Raw genomic sequence first — 27,837 nt, forward strand, 5'->3', positions numbered from 1 at the left:
GCAGCCTGCAGCTCCCAAGGGCCTGCCAGGACCCACGGGTGCCCAGTGACACCGGCACCTCTCCGAGCTCTCACTGTGAACTGCCTGAGCCTGCCTGTTTAAAGGCATTGCCCTCAGCATGAGGGAAGTCTGCAGTATATGTGCAGATGTGCAGCAGACCCACTCAGCCAAAATTCTGACAACTAGAAGTCTCAGAGAGTCTGGGAGCTGGGTTCTTTTTAGATGGCAAATTGAAGAGTTGGCTATTTCTTCATGTGTGTCCTGGCAGCAGAGGTACAAGGTTGAAGCAGTGTCAGGCTGCTTTGTTCCCCTTTGCTCTATACACACTTTGCTTTACAGAACTTCTTCATTTGGGACGCCTGCCTGGGACAGGCTGCTGGAGTTAGCTATTACATCCATCTCCGGACAAATGAGTATGACATCAGAGTGACTTCAATTTTTTATAAATATCTATTGATTCACACGTCAGCACAGACCTGGAGTTAAAACTGAAGGCGACTGAATATTATGCCTGCCTTTTAAGGCTGGTGGAATTTCCCCTCTTTATGGGAAAAACTTCTCACTTACATATTTCACTAGTATCTACTATCACAAGCCTTAGGTTCTGTCTCTCTCAAGCCTGCGTCCTGCAAATTGCTGTAATTGCATACAGCTGTTTGTGAGGCATCTGCTGCCAATTGAAAGCATGCATTGAAAAAGCCCCCAAGCAGAGAACGTTTAAAACAAGCTCTGAAAAAGCTGCTGATTTATCAGAAAGACCCTCTCTGCCCTGCCCTCCCCTGCTGTCGCTGCCTTGCAGTTTATGACATCCAGAGAGTGGGAGGTCTGACAATCCGAACAAGGCAGCAAGGAAGAAATTCCATTCCTGTTGCAATCAGTAATTCCTCCGTGGAGGCTGCTTTCTCGTGAGTGTGTGCGCGCGCTTTCTCTTGTGTCACTTCAAGAAGGGCTCTGATATTATTATTACTTTAAATATAGCTTGCCCTGGGGCGGGGAAATGCATAAGGAAAGAGCCGGCAAGCAGCCTATCTCTCAGAAGAAAAGAGCAAGCCTTGCAGCACAGGAACTGGCTTCACTCAAGTGTGCAGTTTAGAAGTAAAAAAAACTATTTGAAATATCACCATTGTGGAGGAGGCTGAAGAAAAAAGACACGGAACTGGCTAAGCATAGAGAAGAATGTGGTAATCCAAGGTGCAAAGTGCATTTATTTGCAGTTTGAAAGTGGGCTCTGAAGTGCAATGTAAGTCTTCCTTAAATTGTATTCTTTTATAACAGTACCTAGTTGTTTAATTTCCATTCTGAAGCCATGCTGGGCCAAAAGGTACAATTAGCTACAAAAATCAGCATGGACCAGAATGTGTCCTTTCTGATATGAGGCTGAAAATGATTTTGAAATGACAGACATTATCAGCCATGTTATGGAAGATGCACTATAAATAAGAACATATTTAATTATTTCAAGAGAAAAATGCTGGATGGAATCATTAATCAACTTTCTTAATAGAGAAGCAAGAGCTCTGCTGTTTAATACGGCAAGCTATTTTAATACTGCTGTGTTTAAAATTGTGTGATTACAGTTACCAATAGCAATAAGATGTAGCTCCAGAGGGGAGTCCTAGTGGTTGCAAAAGTTCTATATCTTTTATTTCTCCAACATTTTTGTTCACTGAAGCCTCAAGCCCACGCTCTCTATCCTATAGTCTGGTTTTACTTTTCAGCTGGATTTTCAATGTGCCAACACTGGACTTCCTATGGAACTGAAAACAAAACATTTCAGCTTTTGGAGTAATTCTGGTATGTTTTTCTACATCACACTAATTGCAAAAATACAGTCGACAAAAGATTATTCTCCCTCAACTTCTGGCATGGAGAACCGAGGAATATAATGCCCAATGGTGACAAAGGGTGATAATTTCCTGTTTTTCACAATTTATCTCTGTGGTTTTGGACTTAGCAATGGATATTCTTTGTGATGGAGAGAGCTCTGTGAACCCAACAGCAAACTCCTTCGTACAAATAAATCACGAGAGAAGATTCTACAGAAATGTTTATGGAGCTGGAGAAATTAATATATCACATCTCTGCAACTTGACTGTGAACTCTGACAACCTAACCAATCTTTCATGTGAAAGTAACATGAGCCCACCATGCTGCCCTTCACAGAAAAACTGGCCAGCTTTGCTGACAGTGATAGTGATTGTTTTAACCATTGCTGGAAATATTCTTGTCATCATGGCTGTTTCACTGGAGAAAAAACTACAGAATGCCACTAACTATTTTCTAATGTCACTTGCAATAGCTGATATGTTGCTGGGTTTCCTTGTCATGCCTGTGTCCATGTTAACCATACTGTATGGTGAGTATTACTGTGTAACTACTGCATGTATTGACAAGCCTTAAACATTGCATGCAATAACATCTTGTTATTATGATTTCATTTTCTTACCACAGAAAATTGTTATCCTTCTATATAAGTTGAAATACATGTCACTGCTTAATGGATGGAACAGGTGAAGTACTAGAAGCTTTTCCTACTTTGTATTTCCAGTTACAAGCATTTTAAATACAGTCTATAACATTAGTTTATTACTCAGTTATCAGAGGAATTGTCTCAAAGTGTATATGAAGATGCTTTGTTCTTTTGATTGCTTTCTGGTTTTTTCCCTGGCTCATAATTTTCATATTCCCAATGAGAATGTAGGGTCCTGCCTGTTACTTTGCTCTGCAAATATGCACTGAAACACTAATGACTAGTTATAGATTCAAAGTAGGCAGCCCCCTCAATTATTTTTAATGAAATAATACAAATATAAATAATTTTCTTATCACCAATGCCCTGCTTAGACATCTACTTACTAGCAAATGCTGGAATAAATATTGCGGGAGTTAAGAAATGGATTAATTAAACAGGCATTAATTCTGGCTGTTCAGTAACATTTACAAATGCAAAACTACCATTTCTTAAGAGAAGTTTTTAAAGTGAATAATGACTCACAGTTCATGCCCTTGCAGGGAATTAATAGCAGATCATTCTTCTCGTTTTCACTAAAATCATTTGCAGCACAGCTCATGCAGGAACAAGCAGCACCTCATATGTGTTCAGCACCAATTTTGTCAGGCTGTTACTGCCCTAAACTTCAGAATTGAGTCTTCCAGTGCCACAACTGAATTGCTACAGTTCAAAGAGAAGCTAGACATTGTCAGGAGGAAAACGAGGTTGTTTGGAAAGATTTCTATTACTTCACTACTTTGGGACTTAAGGTCCAAACATGAGCCTGTGACTTAAGGGATATTTAATCCAGAAAGTGGGAAGTTTATTTTCCATTTTCAGTATCTCTACACAGGTCGCCCTCAGTAGCACTTGCAAACTGCATTTGGCATCAGTGATGGTGCAACACTGTGATTTACCGTATTGGTGTGGGATTATCTTTGGCGGGAGAAACAGCGTGAAACAGAAATTGTCCGATGGGTGAGATTTAAGTTGGGCGCGATTCCCTGAGACAAGCAACAGGGACTCCTGCTGGCCAGGCTCAGCTACCGAGGGAAGAGACGCCCGAACTCCCTGTCTCGGGAGGGATTAGGGGGCTGGGGCTCTGGATGCCTTTCCCGCACGGCGGGAAGCCGGAGCCCCTTGTCCCGGGAAAAGGCTGCGACGGCCGGGAGCTGCAGGGCGCCCGAAAGGCGTAGAGGAGGGGCTGTGTTGGCTTTGCCTCCTCTCTCCCTGCTTCTTCCCTCGCAAGACCAGGAATGGAAGCAGTATAACTTGAGGTGGAAAATCATCTGGTGACACACACTGGTACCAGGAGAACCATCTTGGTGTGGTGCACCGTCAGCCTACAGGATAATCAGTGATGGCATGGAGGGACACCTCCTTTTCCATAGGAGCATTTTCTTGGCCACAGCTGCTCAACTTTAGTGACATCACCTGTGCTGATGGTCTTGAGTACAAACTAGAGTCCTTTGCACACACCTGCTCAGCCAGGACACCTCTAAGGCTGTAGAAAACGAGGGCTCCACCAGCCCTTCTGCAGCCCCTTGCTCAAAGGAAAGATGATTTTCTTCCGAGCTTCATAGCTACTGTGGGCAATTCTGGTTTGGGTGTCCAGCCAGGCCAGCCGTGTGCCTGTGCCAGTCTGCACCCTCTGGGCTGGGCTCTCCATCCACCCAGCAGCCCCAGACTCTGCTGGAAAAGGCAGCAGGATCTGTCTACAGAGAAGAAAACTTCCTGGAGGATGTTATCTATACCCTTATTAAGGGTGCACCTTATTGCATCCAGAGTTTTCTCCTCTCATATACTTTCCCCTTTCTTGAATCTGTAGTCTCTAAGGAAGTTTATCTGGCAGATGCTATTTTATCCCTGCCCCATCCTGGTTTATTGCAAAGACAAGAAATCTAGAAGGATATGACAAATGTGTTCCCAAAGGTCAGTGAAGTAAGAGAACAGATGTATGTTGTCAAGTGTAAAAATACTTTCATGGTTTTCCCTGTAAACTGGCCTGGCAGAGAGATGCTACTGGGAAGTCATGCCCCTGAAAGCCAGCCATCACCTAACACACTCCAGGGATGAGATTTCCCAAGAGATCAGAAAACATGATAAGGTACATCCATAAATGCTGTATGGTGTGTCAGGGTTTGCTTGTGTTACAGCAACCCAAGAAGACCAAGAAATAGGTCTCCTTAGTACTCACTGAGACTAAATGTAATTAGGCACAGACCTACCTCTTCCACCTCTCCTTCCATTCCTGCTGTTACAAATCTTGTACTGTATCTCGAAAGGAGACGGGCACTCCCCAAAATAGTAACATATTCTCACAATATGAGCTTTGGCATTGCCCATGCCACACTTTCATGGGCAGCTTGGGTAATATGCTCTAAACTGAATCATTACAAGATAAGGACTCTGATAACTGCAGAACTTTCTCCAAGGAGAGCTGTTAGTGGCTCACTGCAGGAATAGAAGTGGGTTTTGAATGGGGGTTCTGCAGGGCTCTGCTTAGCCTGGGTCTGCTCAATGCTGTTCTGAACAACGTGTATAGTGTGTGGAGTGAGAGCTTACACAACTTTCCAAATGCAGCAAGCTGAGAGAGGTTACAAGCACTCAGAGGGACAGGATGAGAATCATCAACAAGAATCTGGACCCCTGAAGAGAAAGTTTGAAACCAAAAATAACATTCAGTGAGGATAAGTGCAAAGGTAAAGAAGCAAACCAAGTGGTGAATTTTTTTCGGGCTTCAAGAATGCTGAACAAAATCTGGCTGCCAAAATGTATCATTAATTAAACATGCTGTATTAGCATGATATTTTCCTACAAAAGGCACTTACCATTCCAGGTTGTATAAGTAAAGACATTTCTTTCCAGATCCCTGAAGAAATCTTGTATTTCACTTTGCAGTCAGGAGGCGTTTGCAAGAGTACCAAGTTCTGTTTTAGTCACTGAATGATATACAACATGCAGATAAATTGAATGGATTCCAGGGCAGAAAAAGAAGAAGAAAAAAAGTTTTTAAAGCATGATCTCTAAGAAAAAGATAAAGTACTAGGGTTTTCTTAGACTGGAAGACAAAAAAATTAAACACAAAACTAGGCAAGCCATGATAGCCATCTCCCAAGAGCTTTGAGAAAGGAAAGTAATCAATTAATCTTCATAGGTAGTGGAAAGAACAAGGAAAAAGTGAGAGCTTAATGTGCAGCAAAGAAGCTGTAGGTTGGATATTGGTAAACACTGTTGCATCTGCTTTGGATTGCATTCCCCAGAGGAGCCTATCAATATTCATTGACTGAGGGAATATCCTTATTTAGGTATGTGGTAGAGGCCTAAAGACAGGTGAGATACTATATCACTGGTATGCAACAAAATAATTTTTCTTCTTTAGCTTCCATTAAATCCAAAGTTTTTTCTTTCAGAGTTAAGGTAGCTTTGCATATCAGCAGGTGTTGAAAATGCAGTAATTACGTGGATAAAAGGTTCTAAAGCAAAATTGAGAACTTGCAGATTTACAATGACAAAATTGCTTCTCTATTCATAGATTTGCTGCCAAAAATGTTTAATCATAGCACCAAGCACTAGAATTATGCAAATAGAATTAAAAAGAAAAAACATATGCTGCCTGTAGCTTCGGAATGAAGCAGAGTTAACCCCAAAAGCTACAGTTAGAAGGCTGCAAACAAATAAAAATATTTTCTTAAAACAGTGTCAGGCAGCTTCTAAATGTAACACTTAGTATTACTGAGTACTTACTACTATGGTCCTAGAAGGATATATGCACTAAGATGGTTCACAACAAAAGATGCCACATTTTCAAAGATGCCACATCTTTAGCTGATGCCAACTTTCTCTTGTGCAGGATACGAATGGCCTCTCCCTAGGAAGCTCTGTGCCATTTGGATCTACTTGGACGTGCTCTTCTCCACGGCGTCCATCATGCACCTCTGTGCCATCTCCCTGGATCGCTACATCGCCATCCGGAACCCCATCCACCACAGCCGCTTCAACTCAAGAACTAAGGCTTTTGCCAAAATAATTGCTGTTTGGACCATATCAGTTGGTAAGTGAGGCAATATTTCAGCATGTAATTGCAGATTCCCAGCTTTTGAGAGGATTTGATATACATACTGCAGTCTAAAGCTTTATTCTCTGCCTGCAGTATTTTGCTTCCCACAGTCTAAGAAGGGCTGTAATGTAGTAATTATGCAGTGGAAATCAACGACAATGGGAAATGGAGAACTGAGCAGCGCTGAAAGAATATACATCAGTGATAGCATGACTGTATTCAAGTTTATTTTAAAGATGTCTTAATTTCCCATATTGATGATCCATCATTACCTAAACATCTGAAAAGAAAAAAAATATATCAACTGAAAAAAGTCTTTCCCTGTTTTATGTAACTCAGTTGTTCTCAATTTCTTATTTAGGTAATTTGCTTAGAGATTTTTCCCATGGGCAGATCTTCTCTGCCTTTCTCGGTGTGTATGGAGGGGATATTATGCGTCTTATTTAGGGGACAACAGATACTGTGTACAGTGAGAATGAGAGGAGTCTCTCCAGAGGACAGTTCAGGGTTACAGTCTAAAATAAGTGTTCTGAATGACCAAGTACACAAATATCTTTGACCACTGTCAAAACCCAGAGCCTCAAAACTAGGCAGGGCAACATGCCATGGTGACAGCATGTCCAGAACAGTCTTATGGCACAGGAGCTGGAAGAGTTTTGCGTCTGATGCCATCCAGAATTTCCTCACATACATGGGGTGGAGGTTTTCAAATACCTTGAAAACTCAGTTAGCTTTCAGTGCTTGTGGTTTGTAGACCCTTGAGCATTGGCAGCTCACTTATTCCGAGGCAGGAAAAAAATCACTCTGTTGCCCTGGAAGAGATGTAAGCTGTCAGCAACCAAAGGTAATTAGCTCCTTCCCTGGCTATTACAAATTATTGCAAGTGGTAGTTGTGATCCCTTACCACTCTTCCCAGAGGAGGGAAAGGAGATGATGCCTAACATGCTGCCAGCCTGGCACTCTAAATCGTCTCCTGACCTCCTTCTTGATCCTGGCCCACAGTCTGAGAAAAAGCAGTCTAGGATTGTTAGGATTTAAATTGGCTGAACAGCAAGAAATCGTGGGAGTCTGCATTCAACAGGACATTTCTGCATTCTCCATGACCTGATGAGGTTCAACAGCATCTGGTTCTGGGGTGGACTCAGCTGATCAGATGTAGATGTCTAGCACAGGCGAGGTGAAGCCCACTGTAAAATTACCTAGCTCTCAACTGTAAAGAAAGCCTATAGCAAATCAGATGTAGATGTCTTCATTCAGATTAAATGAATCATATCTCATCTCTTCTACAGTCACACTTTTTTTAATCCAGTAGAAAACATATCACCTACTCTGTCCAGTTTTCCAATTTTTGAAAACACTAAGCACAAGTATTTTCAGTGCATTTCTCTATATACCATAAATAAGTCAAGCATTCCTTAAAATTATGCACACCATGTTTGTCTGCACTTGTGTGTGGTGCCTTGTGCTTAGTGTGTATGAAATTACTGCCCTGGTTAAACACAAATTCACAGAATGATCAGAATGACCATTCCGGTGGTCCACTCTGCTCAGCATATTTTCTCAGAGGCTTACTGACAGAGTATGTGAATTAGCTCACTATTAAAAGGAATCCAGAAAAAAAGTGTTATTTTAGCCTTATTAGTTAGAACACGGTTTATGTCCTGTAGCAGGAGAGTTTATTTCTCTGATAGCCTGATATTTTGTTTCAAAAGTTATAGCTTTTCTCTGTAGTAATAACTAGTAACATCCATTTTAAAAACACCTTTTCTTCTCTCTGGAGAAACTGTCTTGTAACAGTGATGACATGAGCCATGGATGTTACTTGTTGTTATTATTATGGCAAGTGATAGCAATGTGGTCCCTATTTATGTAACTGAAAAATACAACTCGATATTTTATTGGAAACCACTCAAGTGTGGCATGAGTGAAGAGGACACAGTCCTGCTTTACTGCAGCTGGATTAGAGCATGTGTAAGGGAACAGTGGATGTCAGGAAAATAGGAAGGGTCATAGGGTAACTCCATATCATTCACACATTTTGTCACCAAAACATTGAGAAGGTTAAACAGGTACAAATTAACGTAGGCAAGCACACTTAGGTGGACAGGAATGAAGTGGTGCTCAGCTGGTTCCTAGTCTCATGGAAGCAAGGGGGACAGGGAGACCAGCTGAAGGAAAATTGGTCGGTTTCCAGCCTGGCAAATGGGATGAGCTCCAGAGGACAGATAAGAAAGGAAACACATAGGAAGAAGCTATAAGAAACTGATGAGCCAGTCACTGCCAGGCGGGACTGAGTTTGTACTGTGCCATATCTCTGTATTAATGGAATAAAGGAAAATGCCAGTATTATAGGGAATCTTGACAGGTCCCAGATCACCCATGCAACCTGCTGTCAGTCAATCATCAATGCTTATCCTCCTGATCTGCCACCATCCAGCTAAGAATATGTAGGAAATGGGTTTCTACAGGTGCTTTCTCTATCACTTACTAACAGGACATGCTTTCTGAACAAAGAGGTGCTCCATGTATCATTTACCAGGCTCACAGTGCTACTCAGAGTGACAGGGCTATAAATGATTTAACTCTTTGCATTTTTGCATGCCTGTGGCTGAGAACTCTCACTGGGATGAGTGAGGTGAGGATGGTAAGACACTGGCATAAATTGCCCAGAAAAGCTGTGGATGCTCCAACCCTGGAAGTGTTCAAGGCCAGGTTGGATGGGGCTCTGAGCAACCTGGGCTAGTGGAAGATGTCTCTATCTGTGGCAGGGCAGTTGGAATGAGATTATCTTCAAGGTCCTTTCCAACCCAAACCATCCTGTGTTATCTGACCCAGAAAAGGCTGGTCTTGGGCACAACACGCCCTCCACAGCACCTGCTGTGGCTACCATCTCACTTGCAGATTCAGACCCAAGGTTTTGCTCTCCAGCCTCAGATAGATAACCTTTGACTTCCCCATGTGCCTACAGTTTGCAGCTGAGCTGGTGACCTGTGAACTCCTGTGAATATGAGATGGAGGGTAAAAAGCGAGAAAGAAATGAAAGATGTTGTGTTGCCCTGTGCCGGTTTTCATTTTAGCAGAGGAAGATGGGGGAAATAGCCAACAGTTGTGTGTTGGCAGTACATTTAATCAGTTCCACTGACCATGCAAACAGCTCAGGCTGAACTGAACGGCACGGATAAAGGCAGTCAGATGCTGCCTTCAATATGGAAACAAAATGTTTAATCCTACCACTTGTCTTTCATCCTTCCATCTTTCAACCCATTCTTTTTCCACAAAAGGATCTTTCTTCTATTGCCATTAGAATTTAATTTCACTGACAGCCTTTGACAAAAAGTATTATCAGGGATTTCTGGAAATCCAGGAACATTATATCAGCTGGATTACCCTTACCCACCTGCTCACTGACTCCTGCAAATATTTCTAGCTGATTTGTGGGGCCTGAAGAAATTCTTCTAGTGCTTCCCAACCCACCTAGATTATAACTTCAAGTGTACCAAATTAATTACACTTTTGTTCACTAAATTTGTAATTTTCCTTTTATTCACTAAATACACATATAAATTCAGTCAATTTTAACCAAAGGCAGTGATCTTCCTTCCATTGGCTTCAGTGACATATGAAGCATTTAAAAAACAGCAGAAAAAAACCACAGATAGTTTAATTTACTTGACTTCTGAAATCTTGATTTTCTCAGGTTAAAAAAAAATAAATTGTGCTAACATTTGTTTTTGCATTTAGTGGAAGAAGAGCATTTAGCCAGAAGCCTTTGTTTCACTAGACCATGTAATGCCACAGGCAATTGGTTTAAAATAGATTCTAATTACTGTAACAAACTCTAATCGTGTCTTTAATTCTTAAATCATCCAGTATGCACAGTGGCTAGATAATTAGATTATTTGTAGCAGTTGAAGGCAAAAGCTCATTAAACCCTGAAAATTATTCTATTTGTTTTAAAGCATAGAGGTCATTATTGAGAACAGGTGTAAAAAGCCAAAGGATTTCCCTCTGATGGAAAGAAGTAGAATTTTGAATAAAGCTGGAATCTATAAACTTGTGAATAGAGCCTATACTGAAAAATACATGAAAAATACCTTCGAGTCCTAAACGAGCCTAACAAATGCATTTCTCTGCAAGAGGCCAACAGTGCATCATTCCCTCCTTGAAAGGGTAGCATAAAATAATTACAGGCATGAATGTTAAGTCCTTTTATATAACATTCCTCAGTTCTTATTTATCTCTATTCCTCTGTTAATGGTCTAAGTAATGCGAAGTCTGATGAAGCCCAAGTACTCTGAGCTGAGTTTTCTCTTATCATTTCTCACTCAGCCTACACATCTGTTCACTGCCTTCAGGCAGTCTCTGCACTCCCCAGCCACTAACAACTTAGATTTATTCTGTACTTTTCATGCAGAAAAAATAAGCTCAACACAGATCTAGATGAAGCTGGTAAAATACCTCTCACCACATAACTAAAATTTTGCCATTGCTTTTGAGGCTTTGAAAATGAGACATACTGTAGGACGTGAAGCAACGTTCTCCAAAGTGCAGGGGTGAAGTTAGCTCCAGGTGTACAAATTCCCAGTGCAACTGAGCCCCCCGCTAATTTGTCAGTGTGACATTTTATGCTGACACAGAGGCTTACCCTTCCTTCACAGGCAGTCTGCAATTTCTCTGCATGATTTCTTGCTGCCTTACAGTGTTTGAAGGGCCAGGGAAGCAGGAGGGATTGGGAGAGTTCAACCACTGGTGCTTCTGGATTGTGTTTTGCTGACAGGTTTGGCCTCCTTAAACTCAGTCTTCTTTCTGTCAAGAGAAGTTTTCATTTGAAAAGCCCTTCACAGTTTTCAAAAGGCACAAACAGCTAATCAACTGGAGGCTGTGAGCCCTCGTCCTGAATCTACTACACACCCGTTTCTTCTCAGTGACATAATTTGCCATTTCAATAAAGTCTAATTTACTGATGCCGTGGCATAGGAAAAGATCATTTGTTAAAACGTGGAATATATTATCAAAATAATTAAAGTTGCAAAGAACTACACAACAAACTGTACTCTGGCAATACAGATTGAAAACTTAGAACCTAAATTTGGAAATCTGGAGCTAAACTTAAAATATCTACTACACTACCCTCTTTGTCATGTAGTCATTCACTCTGCTTCCATTTCTTCTTTTAAAGACCTAACTTTGCAGTCTTCATTTCCCTAGGGAACATTTCTGTCATTTTTATCATACCCATGAAACCATCTCTCAGAGAGTGAACATACTGTTTGCTCACTCCAGCTGCAGGATCTCAGGGGCAAACATTGTAGGTTTTGTGTTTGGATGACCCTGGGACCTTTACCATTTGTGGATGTAGATGATGTCATAAAAATAAAATGAAGTTGTAAAAAATTGTTGAACAACCTATAGAGAAATTTACATCAATTATAATGAAGGATTTAGCCATGAAATTTCATTTATAAAGTATTAGAGCTTCAGAACCATCTCAGAAATAAAATCATCACTGTATTTCTTCACAGAGACACAACGTATGAGGCCCAGTAGTCTGCAACAATTATGTCAGTAGAAAGTTCATCGCCACACTAATGACTCCTACAGCAGTGACAACTAATGAGAACAAGCCCTTTGTGCACAGTTTGTGCGAGGGAGGGCAATGTTCAGTTCCATGGAAAAGGAACATTCATCACTGTGATGCACATTTCTGAGTTGACTAGCACATGTATTCTGGTCATGAGACATTACTTAAGATGGTTCTGAGAAAGAAACACGAATATCCTATTTACTTTGATGTAAATTATTCCCATATTTCCCATGTAACAGAACCCTTTGCTTGATTTGGTCTTCCCACAAGAGTGAGCACATCCACCAGACCACCAACTTGCCACATATATCTCCCTCCCGTAACTGTGAAAGTTTAAAAACCTTGCATTTTGAACTTGTAAATGTTTGTTCATCTGACAAGGAGGTGTTACTAACATTATACTTTTCTTTATGGAAAAAAAAAATGCTTAAAGGGATGTTAATGATTGAACTGCTTTCTAAATTCTCCAAATTTGGAAACAAAGCAATAAAGAACTAAGACACAGGCATGTGTCTACAGAAACACATTTTCAGCAACCCAGCATTTATCTGGATGGGGGAGAATATATTATATCAGTAAATATGTGTCATCAAAGGAAGAATAACTATAATGTATATATTTACCATGCTCTTTATCATGTTCTTTTTGTAAATATATCAGGATGAGATGAGAGGTTTTGCCTGTGAAAAAGGCACACACTCATATTGTGAGCACTCCTTTTGCAAGAAGCAATTGCCTTTCAGGTGAAAAAAGGGATGAGGGGTGGTCATGACATTATTGTGTTGCATTTCTTTCTGCTTTGTTTTTAATTTAAAAGACAAGTTATAAGCAGTAGAGCTATATTTTTAATAGAAAAGAATCTGCTTAGTCAAAGTGCTGATGAAAGAATTAGTTGTCTTTTTTTCTAAAATGTGTCTTCATTCTGAAGACCATAAGGACCATCTTCTTCTTCCTCTTGAAGCTACCAGCAAAGAGGCATCCAGCTCATTTGGGTGAGGCCTGTCCTATTATGAGGATTTTTTGAATTAATAAGTACCTGTTGGTGCGTGCCAGTATGACCTATAATCAGCCAGTCTCTCTTTGTAGGGTATATCAGAGTAAATGGAATATTTTAAGAAAAAAGGCAGCATCTCTAGTCAAAGGAGCTGGATTTCTGCATAGAAAATGCCACATGCAACACAAAAGAAGTGTAAAAGGAATTATGTTCGGATTCATCAATTCTGTCATCTGTATACTGTGACCACATTTAATCACGTTAAAATGGCACTGCTAAAGGTGCATTGTGTTACATAAAAGAAAATGTTAAGAAAAGAGAAAATTTCATTAATTTAAAAATTATACAGAATTATTTCATAAGTTCCTTTATTTATTATATTTGACTTATGACAGATTTTGTGTTTTATTACATTAAGAAAGGTTCATGTATCACAGAATTCTTTAAAATTAAAGCCTTACATTTATGTTTATTAGCAGGAACATTGCAAACTATTTAACACTTGGCTGCAATTAACTTTCCCCACACATTACCTGGGCTGTGGCATTGGCATCCCTTCTAAGCAGAAACCCAGCTAATAAAAGTCAAGGGTTTTGTCAGAACTGCAACAACATATTCCTAATTACCTGAGACAAATTTAGAAACACCTGTCAGGTGATTTTGCCTATGATGTCCTCCAGGGCCATTGATGGAAAATAGCTTGTTGAGCTCCTGTGATGTCCTGAAAGCAGGCTGTAGCATCGTGATAAAGGCTTTCTTTTCTGCCTGATCAAAACTGGAATCTGTGTATTTCACAGCATTCAGTCCTGCCTTTATGTTGGAAATAAATCACACCCACTGGGAAGACTTATTTCCTTTTGGCAGAACATAGCCCTTGTTATGACTTTTTGTATTTGATCTGAGTTTTGAAATGTCAAATTGACCACTATTGCCAGGATCATAGACTGAGCTGAAGTGAGTATCCTGAGAGAAAAACTCTGTGATTTTAGGTCCCAGATGCACTGAATGAGCAGTGTAAATTTCCTCTCACAACCACAGAAGTATTCAGAAGTTTTAGACTGGAAGTTCTGCAGTTAAATGCAGTCTTGCCTTGCATACTACTGCAAGACATGAGGAGGTGACTCCTGCATTTCTTGTTGCAAGGACAGTTTATGTATTTATTCTTCATTTTCAAGGTGCTTTGTGACGTTTAACAGAAAGATAAGCCTAGGGATCATTCTGTAGCACCCACATAGACACCAGTAGATGGGAAATATTGGTAGATACAATCCTTTCAGATACACTGCCTTTTTCTTTCTTCTTCAACCCTGTTATCTTGCAAATGTGACCAGGGCATTGACTGGCCTAACAGAGTTGATTCAGGGTGAAGGGCATTAGCTACAGGGTAGACAGTGAAACATAAAGCACAGGATCCTGACTCATCATCTTCAGACCTGTGCAGGTCTCTAAGTTGCTTCTCATTCTGTTTTTCCTTCCAAATTATCCATCACATCAGGACATCTACCCCAATAATGGTCCAGCCACTGCTGCAGTCTCCTTGTATAACTAGTAAGAAGCTGACAATTTGCTTATTAAGCAGTTCTACAAGCAACCACAAAAGCAGGTATGGAGAAACAGCTGGGACATGGTCTGAAGTCTAAAAAATCCAGAAGAATTACAGTTTTTGTTATCAGTGCCCTTCAGATGGCGTGTGAAATTATTGTAAAAAAATAAATTCAAAATTTATCTGATAGCTACCTTCAATCTCCTTTTAAACTACACAATGAGGCCAAGTAGAACTGCTGAAAAAAACCTCGGATATACTAACAGAAATCTCTGTTCAGTTCAGTGGAAGATTAGGGCAGAGTTAAGTAAATTATCAGCTTTCAACAAATCACACCATGTAATAATTAAAAGACAGAGATATAAAAACTGGGATATTAGGGGATCTTGTCACTTAGACTGCACTAGGAGATACCACATTATTTGCTCATGGTAGTGGTATATCTAAGATCTTTCTATAATTTCTAGCTTACTGCTGCTTTAAGTATTTTTTTAAGCATTACCATGTATGCAGCATGTATAGCAAAGACCCTTTAGGAACTTGACAGATAAAAAGAAAAACTGGTATCATCTGATCTAGGAAGATCCTGTAAAAAAGGTATGGTATTTTCTTCTTTTCAAAGCACTTAAATCCCAAAATCTCCTCTCCTAGAGGCCTGAACAGTGAACACTGCAAGGCCATCTGACACGGAATACAGAATGGTCATATGCTAAACAGAGGGGGTATCACTGGGGGCTCGAGTTGATCCTACACAAGGCTCTTTTCCTTTGCAAATTAGCGCATTTACCAAGGCCAGTGCCAACTATAAATTTGTAACTTCTTTTGAGTAGAAATTAAAACACTGAGTACACAGAAAGAAAAGGGCGTTTGACCTGCTCTGCTGCATTTTGCTGAGCCACAGAAGCAGCAGCCTTAAATAAAAGGAGGAGAACCTTGTCCCTCTGTGCAGAGATAGGCTGGAGACCTGTGAAACCCTTTGCAAGTTTTCAGACTAAGTATTAAGCTCTTTATTGTAAGGCCGGTCACTTTTCACCGCTTCTACTCAGTATAGATGAAGGGGTTATACAGTTGTCATTAGCCTATGTCCCCTAAAGGAGCACATCAAGCCCAGCTCCCAAATGGCAGCAGAATTGGAGCTGCAGTCTGCCTTGGACTTGGGCTCTACTCAGCCAGCATCCCCCAGGCAAGTTGCTTCCCCACCTTTCTTTATTTCTAGCTCTTTGATAAGTGTAGACTTCCATATGCCCTTTAGTGACTGGGTAACCATCTTAGACAGAGAGATAACAACTTCTTTCAATTGGAAAGCTCTGTGAGAAGCAAAAAAACACCTTGGAAGAAGCCTCTGCCCAAATCGAAAATAATGTCTCAGTGTGAAAAGCAAACAGTGTAGTGAGGAATAGGCTCCACTGGAAACTGCTATGCAAAAGGTTGTATCTTCCTCAAATGCTCAGAAGCCCTGAAAAATCCAACAAGAAAATTAGAGGAACCAGAGTGTAAACAAGTCCTGCAGCATAACTAACAAAGAGAATTTGAGGAGTGCTCTCCTCAATAGGCAGGAAAAACACTTAAAGCCAATAGCAAAGAAACTGTTCCCTGCTGTTGGAATCCTACTGCCTTTAGGAAAAAGGGCTGTGTGCACATTTTGAGGATTATATCAAAGCAGAAAGAGACTCCATCAGCAGCTTCCTCTCTCATAACTCAGCTCACTCTGAAGCCCAGGGTTCCTAAACAGCTGGGTCAAAAAGGAGCACCTATTCTCCATTTCTTGCACTGTCCTCCCTGTAATTCTCCTCTAATCCTATGAATAGTTATTTTATTATCACAGTTCTACAAATTATTTTGGAGACACATATCTCTGTTCTTGTTAAGAAATAGGCTTCAGGACCAAGGACATAAATGAGAAACATATTAGGAAACAGACTTCTCTGATTTTGTTTTTCTAAAGTGAAATAGATAATTAATGGTATAAATTTTCATTCACCAAACTTTTCTCACATAAAAAGAATTGAATGTATCTCCTGCTAGGCTAAATAATATGTTTCCTTAGAGATTTTCTGAGCTGCCAAGAGCAAAGCCATTTCAAACTTAATAGAATAGTCCAATTATTACCTAGCACCCCCTCTATGTGACATTAAATTTGTTTTCCTTTCACTTGCATTAAATAGAACACGTGTGAACAAATAGTGTTCCGAGGGAAAGATACAGAAAACCAGCTCCATGTGTGCCCTTGAATAAGAAACTAAATTTGGTCTATCAGCAGTTACAAGTAAAATGCCTGGACTCACTCTGATTCCATTCCTGTGAGTACAGCCTCTTGGGATGCAGAAAGGAGACGATGTTCCCCCAGCACTGACTCACTTTGTTCTTGAGGAAATCCATGTGAAAACAAATACTGTGTGGGGATTTTTGAGATCATTTACTTCTGCCTCTGCCAACACATGTACCTACCACCAGGGAAGAATTTTGTGCTGGTCTCACATGTGAGGAGAAATTCTAGCCCAGGACTCTGGGGATACTGTCATTCTGACTAGGGAAAGTGGAAGCTTTTTAACATTCATGCTAACTAGATGGAGCCTCAGATGGTGATTCCCAATCCACACAGAGCTTTTCAACATCCCCTCTTCCCAGGTGGAAATTTCTGCTTCTGCATCTGCACTGCCACCCATTAGCAACCTGCACATATTGGAAATATGGCTGGCACTACTCTGGCAGCAAAAAAATTATCACAGTGAAGGGTTTGTCATGACTGGAAAGGAGTCAAAGGGGAATAACATTTTCAGGTGCATGAAGAGGGCAGCGAAGTGTTTGCAGATCTAGGGAAACAATAATGTAATGACAAAACAATGTAATGTAGTGATGTAACAACCATAATGGTGAGTGTCAAATGCCAAGCAGAGTCGTGAAGCCAGACTGAGCAGCTCCTCTGTGGATGTTTAAGTGGAAGTAACTGTTGCTAAACTCCAGCTCCTCATATAAGATCCAGACACACTGTCATCCTTGATACTTAGAGGAGGACATGCTCTATGGTATTCCTGCCACAAGTGGCTCACTGTGGATTGTGTTCCTTAGGCAAACAAATATCCACACAGGGTACCAAGTTAGTCCAAAGGAATAAATATTCTTTTGTGTGGTTAATTGAATCAAAAATATTAAAAATAATGTGATAGCAGTGTGTAACAAGGAGATTTTTATACAGCATGAAACTGAGAGTATGCATTGCAATGTAGCAGGTGAGTTATACATGGATGTCTGTTTGCTGTTTGAATGTGTAGATGTACCAATAGAGGATATTTTCTGGGTACAAATAGGCACCAGATACCATCATGGGCTTTTCTATAGAAATTAGACAAATTTCCAGATTGAGCTCTGCTTGAAGGAGACACTGGCCTTCCCAAGCAGCAATCCTTTCAGAGGCCCCATTGTCACAGCATGTCTTTGTGCAGTGGCCCATGAGCTGGCTCATGACCTGGTATGTCTGAATCAAAGTGACTGCCAAAACCTGAGACGGGGAGAGATTTTTGTTTTTCATGAGAAGGTGAACAAAGGTGCCAAAGTTTTTGAGAAACTGAAATGACATTTCTAAAAGCTAGTTCCTAACCTTTGGACATTTATTAAGGCAGAGAATAATGCTCATTTGTATTAAAAAAATTGAAATGGATATATGCAAGGTGAAAGCATGTGACTGAAAGTTTCTGCTTAAAGGAGACTTCACTGAAAGAACCTTGACCTTCTCAACTCATTCCCCCTCCTTGTCTTCATCCCAAGTCACCCCAGTGTGCCACCCTAAACACACATTGTAAATTATGGCTTTGATTTATTGATAGTCTCAGCAGCTCAAGGCAGCTGCAAACCCAGTTTACCTGTCCAGTTAAAGTGGTTTTATAGCCATTGTATACCTCTGAAGCATAAGCATTGTATACCAATGTGTACCAGTGTATCAACCTGTCAATTTCACCAGGATTCTTGAGACAACAAATATGATGCCATTGCTTCACTTCTTAACCTTTGGTGTTTTTAAGAGCCTTTTGTCATTCAGAAACTGTGCCCAAATTCTTGAGGTTTAATGCAGAATTTATTACTCATCTTTATTGCTTGGGATCTGTTGAGAAGTTTATTAAAATTCACAGTTGGAAACAGCCATGTGTGTATAAACCAAACCATATAAATAAACCACCTTGTACCAGAGGAACATAATATTTAGGGCTTGTCCACAAAGGAAAATGTTCTAAGCGGGAATGCCAACTGGAAATGGAGTGGCTAATGTAATCTCAGTGCTTGAATAGATGCTCCTATTCTGTGCTGAATGCTTCCTTTTGCCTCAGTTTGGTTTGTTTGAAAGCCAAGAAAGATAAACCGTAAAAAAGCCCTCAGGGGAAACCAAGATTTTTTTCCAGACTGACTAACCTGAGCTAGCGGGAGCATGGAATGGGCAGGGTGTGGAATAGCTGTTCTGTTACAGCCCTTCCAGGTTGTTTCCTCCAGATCTGCTGTTAGCACATGCTTCACTTCCCAAACACCTGTTTGTCCCTACCTGGTAGCTCTGCATGGTCCTCTCTTGTGCAGCTGATTTTCTTCTTATGACGTTTGAATGCACAGGCACCATCTGTGTATTCTTAAACCTCCGGACACCAAGAGCAGGGAGCTGGAAAGCAAGGACAAGTAAACCAGCGAGTACACATCTGAATGATCCAGGTGAAACAGATCATTCATATTCAATTTTTAAAGAATGAGTCCAGTCAGTTGCAATAATGCTAATGCAACTTTAGACCAGGACTTTTCATTATGGGTTAACAGAACAAATTATCTTGACCAAACATGACTTGTGGGAGATATTCTTGGCCATATGTGATGGTTCTTAAAATTCCCATGAAAATACTGGATGTGAGTTGCACATGGAAGCTCCTTTACTGATAGTTTAAATATGACTGCCTTTGAATTTGATCCCTGCGTCCTCATGAAATTTGCCATACTTATGCTGCAGAAGCCAACTGTTGAGGGGGGACAAACCCTATTCCTTTCAGGAGGCAAACAGTAAATTTAGTCCATGTAGAGATGTGAAAAGAGAAAACTGGGCTGGACATTAACTTCTTCCATGCAGGAATGTCACAATATTATTTGGGGGATGCCCTGCACCAACTTAACTGGGGTTACACGAAAAGCAGTTTACAGCTGTCAGTGTTCTCTGCCACAAAAGTGTGGTATCTCTGCTATTTTCAAACTGTATACAGGCCACTTCCCTGTGGCTGTAGGGGAAAGATGCCTTGAGTGGTCACTCAGAAAAAAGTGAAGTAGTAGTGGTCACTCAGACCACTACTACTAGTAGTAGTCACTCAGAAAAAAGTGAAGACCTACGTGAAGTAGTAGTGCCTGCTACAGCTCTCTGGTACAGCACTTTTGTGCTTGTTAAAGTAACGTCAAAGAAACGCAGAAACTTCTGCTACACACCAAAGCCCATTTCAATTTTTTAAAGCCAGAAATCTGGATTTAGAAGCCAGTCTCCAGAAGCTGCTAAGAACAAAACAAAGCAGTTGGGGAATTGCTTCTCTTGTTTCAGGTGAGAAGTTGCAACAGACTTTGGCCCTTTACTTGAAAAAGCGTGCAGATTATGCTGGAATTTTCCTCTGTCTAATGCTGCTGCCTCTGCTCCCATGCCCCCTCAGGCAGCTGAACCATAAGGTAGTAATGAAAAGCATCCTTTTACTCTGTCAATACCATTGTTTATTTTATCTCTGCAGCTCACACTAGGTCTTTGAATTAAATGAAAAAACCGCCTCGCTGTTATCAGCACAGGACAGAAGCAGACAGGAAACTTCTGGTATTGCTCTGACTAATGCTGTGTCTTCGTGCAGCTGGAGTATGATGCTGGGAGGTGCTGGATGCCTTCAGCACTCCTTCAAAACATCCAAGAAAAAGAAAATTAACTTCAAAGCATTCCTCATTTCCCTGGAGATGTTGAGCACCCCAGATTACTTCAGCCATGACTGGACAGTGTGGCTTCTGATGGTGACCTCTTCCTCCATGCTTTCAGAGAAATGGACTCAGATGTTTTCAGCTAGTAGCTAAAAACACTGGAGGTTTCTGTCAGCTCAACTCAGGAGTAGCCACACACTGCATGAGTTTGCATCTCACTCACTGGCTTCTCCTAACCCAAGTTCATGCATTTAGAGCTTGTGCAGGAGAAACAGAAAGTAATACCACAGACTCTCCACCAGCTTCTGCCCAGGGCAGATAAGAACAGCATTTTTCTAAAGTGGGTTGAGGCAATGCCATGACTCAGTTCAAAGTAGAAAAGGCAAAATAAACTACAATGTTCCTAGAAAAATAAAATCTTTTAGAAGGTACAGAAGAACAAAAAGAATTAAGCACTTGAACAGAATAATAATCTAATATTATTATTACTGTGATTATTATTGTTTGGTATTGAGCCTGTACTCCACAGCTTTCCTCTAGGACTGGAGCTGTTATGCTGGGCACTGGATATGTGTCAAATGAAGAGACAGACTATGTTTTAAAGGGTTTTCAGTTTGAGCAGCAGACTCAGCGTAGGAAAAAAGGAAAGAAAGAGAGATAAAGGTACCATTGAGATGCAGATGTTTCAGGACTTGTTTGTGAACCAATAAGGACACTCCTGGGCATCTACTGAACAAAGTAGGGCACAACATCCTCACATTATAAGAAATTCTTCTTTAGTAAATGTTTTTATTTCTCATAAGCCAAATACAGCAACTGGGATTTCTGTTCCAAAATTCAAATGGGACTGAAGCTCCTAGATTATGCTAAGTTTCCACAGGAGTCAGACTCCTCTCACTGTTTTTATCCAAACAGGGCTGCATGATCACCCCCTGCTTCATTCCACTTCGGCTATCTTCGCAGCACATCATCTTTCATTGTCTGAACATCACCACTCTTGGAGAGATAGCATCTATTTGGAAGGGAAGAGACAAATGCTGAAAAAAAAATGCAAAACCAAAGAAACAGCAGGTGTTTGATTTTACCCAGACTCTAGCAGCATTTGCAGAAATCCCTGAGGAAATGGCTGAGTAGTCTTGAAACAGACAGAGCAAACCGAGGAGAATGGACTTTGTCACCTTGTCTTGCCGTTCATGACAAGCCAAGGATGCATGCTCCAGGGCAAGACAAATTTTGCATGGCTGTGCACAGAGAAGGCAATCTCTAGCAGCTGGAAATACATTGAGAAGACTTTTGCAGTTCTGCAGGATAAAATACATCTCAGGCTTCCTCCTATCAGTGTCTCTCAGTGCTTAATTTGTTCCCATTGCTCATCTGGCCATTGCCACATGGGAAGTTGAGTTTTGTTAGCATTTAGGCTGTGTTGACTATATGTAGATTACAGCAAGAAAAGAGAAGGACACAATGAAAGATTACTCTCAGGCCTATGACAAAAAATTATCTTTCTTCCTAAAATTAGTATTTCCCAGCCTATTTAGAACCCAGAACACTTCTAGTCCTTTAATGAAGAACAAGATCACTCTTAGGCCACTCCAGAAAAGAAATGCGTAGAGTCATCTTGGTCATAGTTCATAAAATCCTTTGCCAAGGTGGCAGGGACCAAGGAGCAAGTCTGGAGATCATTTCAAGGGGCCCAAGATCCAAACCATGCTTTTCGGGCTACCAGGTGTCAGGACAGTTGGAAGGAAGTGAATGTGTTCTACCTGTGGCTGAAGTAATGTGTACAGCTACAATCACCTCAGCCACAGGTAGAAAACAGGTAGATGTTTGTTTGTTCATTCTTGGAAGTAGTTTTCATTATTGCTTCTAACCTCTTCTTTCTCTCATCCACCTTCAGGTATCTCCATGCCTGTACCTGTCTTTGGACTACAAGATGACTCCAAAGTATTTAAGAAAGACATTTTTAAGAAAGACATCTGCTTACTCGCAGATGAAAATTTTGTTCTAGTAGGCTCTTTTGTGGCATTCTTCATCCCTCTAACCATCATGGTAGTCACCTACTTTTTAACTATCAAGTCACTGCAGAAGGAAGCTATGCTATGCGTGAATGACATTGGCCCTAAGACCAAGTTTGCTTCATTCAGCTTCCTCCCTCAGAGTTCCCTGTCCTCAGAGAAACTCTTTCAGCGCTCCTTGAACAGAGATATGGGGGCTTCAGGAAGGAGAACCATGCAATCCATCAGCAATGAGCAGAAGGCTTCCAAGGTCCTTGGCATTGTCTTCTTTCTGTTTGTTGTGATGTGGTGCCCATTTTTCATCACCAATGTGATGGCTGTTATTTGCAAGGAGTCATGCAAAGAAGAGGTCATCGGAGGACTTCTCAACATATTTGTTTGGATTGGCTACCTTTCTTCGGCTGTCAACCCACTCGTATATACGTTGTTCAACAAAACCTACCGCTCTGCGTTCTCTCGCTACATCCAGTGTCGCTACAAGGAGGAGAAGAAACCTTTCCAGCTGATTTTGGTGAACACTATCCCAGCCCTTGCATATGACTCCAGCCAGCTCCAGCTAGCACAAATGAAGAGTTTGAAAAAAGAGGCGAAAATGATGGCTAAGGATTACTCAACAGTCACGATAGGAACACATCGTTTAGATGGTACTTCCAAGGGAAGTACTGGCCCAGGGAATGAAAAGGTTAGTGGTGTGTGATGGCCAGCAGCTGCCATGACAACCATGGAGTGTGTGCTGAAAATTTCACCTGCTGGGAGAAGGTCTGACAGTGTAGGAAAATCAGCTGTGTTCAAGAGACCTCCCAACAACATCATATACTCCTCACATTATCCTGTGGATGAAAAGCAGGGTTGAAAGGGTATCAAATGTGCAATTTTTTTCATACAGTACTTTGGCTGTTTTAAGCACAGGCTTTATTAAACTTATTTTTTTAATATTCTAAAGGATATATTTCTTAAAGAAAAAAAATGCAATTTCTAGTATTATAATATGGGCTGTGAAGAAACCTACGCATTTCTTTTCTCTTTGCAAATGAAAGCTAAGCTGTCCTTTGATGTTCTTGCAGAATAGGCTCCAGCTAGTTTGTCCTGCTACAATTGAGTTTTCTTATCATTAACTGAATGAGCACTTTACAGAATTTTAAATAAAATGGTGGTTCATTTGCTAATATATATTTAAAATAAATCTTAAAGTATTGAACAAAATCTGTTAAAACTGCTATAGATTAACTATATGGACATTTTGTTAATTGGTTTTATGCCATTTTTTCTTCCTCAGTAAGCATCCTGAAATGTCCCTGGGCTTTTCTGCCATTTGTTCTGTATTTCAAATAAGCAATCTTCACAGGTAAATTATACTTGAGTAATCCTCTGTTTCCACCACCACTTGTAATCTTTATTTCAGGCATTGTAGTTTATTTGCATTTAAGAATTTCATGTGTTTGGTTTAAAAATTGAAAATAGTGTTTTCAAAATTATTAGTCTTAATTCCCTACTCCCTCCCACTGGTGTTGACAGGGAGGTGAAGTAAGAGAACAGTGGAAAAGCAGGCACAACATTGCTAAATAATTTCACACCACTTCCAGATTCATCACTCTGTTCAATTCCAACAAAGTCTGATTTAAGTAATGTCAGAGGGACTTTGCATGAGTAAAGGCTTCAGTAAAAGGTTGAAGCAGATCCTCTCTTATAATTTTTCTTTCACTAAAAAAGGCCATTATAAGAATGTCCTGGTTTTGGTTTAGAGCTTGCAAAGCCAGAATTGTCAGAAAACTGTTAGTTGCTAAAAACCGTTTTCCAATGTTTCAGTGTATTGCTGTTAAGGCAGATTGCTCAGGAATGGTCAGAAGATTGCACTACTAGGACTCAGCCTTAATGAAATATGTATGGACAAATGGGGCTCACTTGAAAAATAACAGGACCTGTAAACAACACTGCATTTCACCTGCAGAGATCCAAGGCCAGAATACATTGCGTAAAGAACATAAGATACATGGCTAGTCATGAAAACCTTTTCTTTCAGGCATTATAGCCAGCGTCACTGAGGGCAGTAGGACTTTGTTGAAGAGAAAAAATATAAATGCTGCATTCACATGCAAAGCCTAAATCCAGTCATTCAATTAATTCCATTAATTTTGCAGCCATAATCTTGTCAGAACCAGGATATATTCCAGTTTCTCTGGAAAAAATAGTGCCCATGCAAAAGCAAAACTCCAATGCCTTCATCCGTCCTTCTCTTGAAGTTGTTCAGTTTTTACAGAGCAATTAAATTTCCACTAAGTCAAAGAAGGAGAGAGACAGAGAGAAACTGAACCTTATTCTCTCTTACCAGGTGGGAGTCTTTGGAAGAAGGCCTTTGGCTTAAGTTACAGACAAGGACTTAAAAATTGTCTGGGTATTTGACTGATTTACAAGAAACTGATTTATTGCCATATATATTGTATAACTAAATCTGCTAGTACGTGATGACACTGACTCACCTCACAGACCTCAGTCTCCATGTCTGGGACAAAGTGTCATGCTCTAGCCCCACTCACAGTGATCATGCCATGAGTGTCAGCTATCACCTCAAAGACATTTATAGTTTTCCCCACAAAGCTGGTCATTTAGGCTGAACTGATAAATCAAGTAGAATAAATGCCGTGCTCACCAGGTGCTTTATATGCTCTCTCTGTCTCTGGGTATATTTGATCACCACAGTCAAACTGAACATCTTCAACAGAAGCAAAAATGAATTTGCTGCTCCTACCTCCCTGTGCATACTTTCTGTTCCTACACAGCACTGTGTGAGAGCTGTCATACTGGCAAAGAAGGGATTCCAGGAGGACTCTCCTAAATACAGCTGAGTATGAGGACTATCATAGTAGTAGGTGGGAGCATTGACTTTCCACTCTTTCCTGTCAAGTTTGATATTGACCCTAAATCTGTAACTTTGAACTAAGGACAATGCCCATCTTCTATCCCACAGGCCAGATGTCTCCTCTCCACATTGGGGGTGATGGTTTTGTGGATTTGCCCTTGGAAACAGGTATCTCAGGGAATAAGCAGGCAGTAAGAAAAGCAAAAGTGTTTTGTGAGAAGAAGTCTGAAGCTCTAGATCTGCCACCAAACCAGATTGCCTTCCTATTATGAGAATTGACGGGGACCGAAGGTCTCTAAACCAGCATGTGAGGGGAAAGGAAACAAAGAGGCTTCCACCAGTGGAGGGAATTGCTACAGTTTTTACCATTTATGCCTGACCTGTTGCAAGTTTCTCTGGCCTTGCAAAAGAAAGAAGTAGGTGGGACAGACAGCTAGGGTCTTACCATCCATTTGTGCCAGGGAGCAGAGCCCACTTGCATCCTGTATTATGAATATGGCACCCTGCACTTCTCCAGAGCTCAATTCCTCCCAAATCTCCTAAGGGTCCAGTTGCTGCTCTGCACAGTCTCCTTCACCAGCTTGCAGCTGATAAACTGTTACTGAACATTTCACTTTCAGTGCTTATGCTCTCCACTTACCGTTGCATTTTGCCCATGTGGCAGAGCAGATCAGCCCTCTGTTTCTCCTTCATTTCACCTCCTGTTCCTCGTTCACAATGTCAAATTGCTCAGGTTGCAAATACTGACAGGGAATGTTTCGCTACAGTCACAGCGGGTTTCAACAACTGGCTTGAAGTTTCATTTCAAGATGACTTTGAACAATCATTTTTTTCCAGCTTATTAAAATAAACCCTATGTTTTGGACATAAGAGACTTGATGGCATTTCATTAATTGACAGCTGGAGAGAACGTAACACTTGGGTTTTGCTTAGAAGCAGGGAAAACTGATGCCTGACATTTTGATTCTGGAGCACTCAGAGAGATGGTTTTATTGAGTGATCAGCAGCTTTTGCCTAAGAAGCGTCTCAAGGCCAAGAATGCACTGCAGATAAAGACCAATATCTCTAGCTCTTTATGGACATTTTTGACAGCTTAGAAAGGCCTTATTCTGCCACCCTGCATCAAAATATTAATAGATTTTTGTCCAGTTTGCCTTAGTGAAGATGACAGAGTCAGGATATGAATTTGTTCTAGCCACCATGCCAAATCTGATAGAGGTTGTTCATCAATAGATAGAAATTAATGGGCTCATTATACTGCAGACAGATGACAAAGTTCAGCTGTTTTAAACTAGGATTTACAGCACTTGGCCCATGCTTGGAATGAACACCATGGTTTTAATATGACCAGCTTCAGAGCAACATTTCCATCTTCCAAAAACCTGTGTTTTCATTATGCATCAGACTGGAATGAAATTTTTTGTAATTTTCCAGGTTAAGAAAAAAGAGAAGACATTCATATAGACTGATTCAGAGGTTAGGGCCTTCCCCTACTTCACAGGAAAAGCATTTTGAGTCAGTCTGTCATATCTGCATCAAAAAAACCCACCTCATCTGAAAAAACTTTTCAGCATCAATTTTTCAAGTAGATTGACATTTTATTACCGTTAAGACTGCATCTGAAAAATGTCCAAAGACATGAAGCTCACCATGTATCTCTTAAGCTGGTGTGCATCCTTTTTACACTTCAGGGTAAAAATTCCTATGTATCTATCCCATCCAGCCAACCATGCACTGTACTTCTGTAATTATTGCCAGACAGTGAGATGCATTCTATTTTGAATACCTATATGTTTGCTTATGTAAATACATAGAGAAAAAAAAAATTGCTGTATTTTGTAATGTTAATGTAAAATGGTGTTTCAATGCTTTACTGTTCTGTCTGATTGCACTGCTAGTAAAGCAGATTAAAATATTCAAATGCCATCAGTTGTTTTATAAACCAGAGGTTTGTCTTAAATAGCTAATTTGGTTTGGTTTTATTTCTCCCATAAATATTCAGTATGATGTCTGCTCAAGGCTAAAGTAGTTTTAAATATTTTGCTGGACAAAAAGAAAGAGCATGTTGCAGAATTTAACTATCTCAGTAAACTGGTCCAAAATGAGCCATTGTAATCATTCTCTTTTACTAAGGACAGCCATCCTTCTACTGAAGAGGTACTCTTTGGGTAAGTACATAGAGCTTAATAATTTTTGGCCTCAGAAACAGTGTATTTGCAATAGTAGAAAGCAAATTAAATGAATTTCACTAAGAAGTAGATCTATAATATTAAAATTAATAAGCTGTTTTGGTTTGCATGGTAAGGGTTCAGAAGTGAGAAAGCTACAGGAGTGGGTTCTGTGAGATGTTTCCAGAAGTTTCCTCAATATCTGACAGATCCAA

General features: G+C 40.5%; 1 protein-coding gene across 2 annotated transcripts; it reads left to right on the plus strand.

Moving 5' to 3' along the window:
* Positions 1 to 770: 770 nt before the first annotated feature.
* On the plus strand, positions 771 to 27,380 carry HTR2A (5-hydroxytryptamine receptor 2A). 2 transcript variants are annotated; one of them, XM_066313285.1, is made up of 4 exons: positions 771 to 1,240; positions 1,701 to 2,356; positions 6,345 to 6,545; positions 22,480 to 27,380. In XM_066313285.1, exons 2-4 carry the CDS (start codon positions 1,957 to 1,959, stop codon positions 23,292 to 23,294), a joined length of 1,416 nt encoding a protein of 471 aa, XP_066169382.1. In that variant the 5' UTR covers positions 771 to 1,240; positions 1,701 to 1,956; the 3' UTR covers positions 23,295 to 27,380. The 2 variants fall into 2 exon arrangements, with proteins under 2 accessions (XP_066169382.1, XP_066169384.1); XM_066313287.1 differs by having other exon boundaries at positions 1,719 to 2,356.
* The last annotated feature ends 457 nt before the right edge of the window (positions 27,381 to 27,837 follow it).

The sequence above is a fragment of the Sylvia atricapilla genome, chromosome 2 (genome assembly GCF_009819655.1).
Source record: "Sylvia atricapilla isolate bSylAtr1 chromosome 2, bSylAtr1.pri, whole genome shotgun sequence".
NCBI classification, from domain to species: Eukaryota; Metazoa; Chordata; class Aves; order Passeriformes; family Sylviidae; genus Sylvia; species Sylvia atricapilla.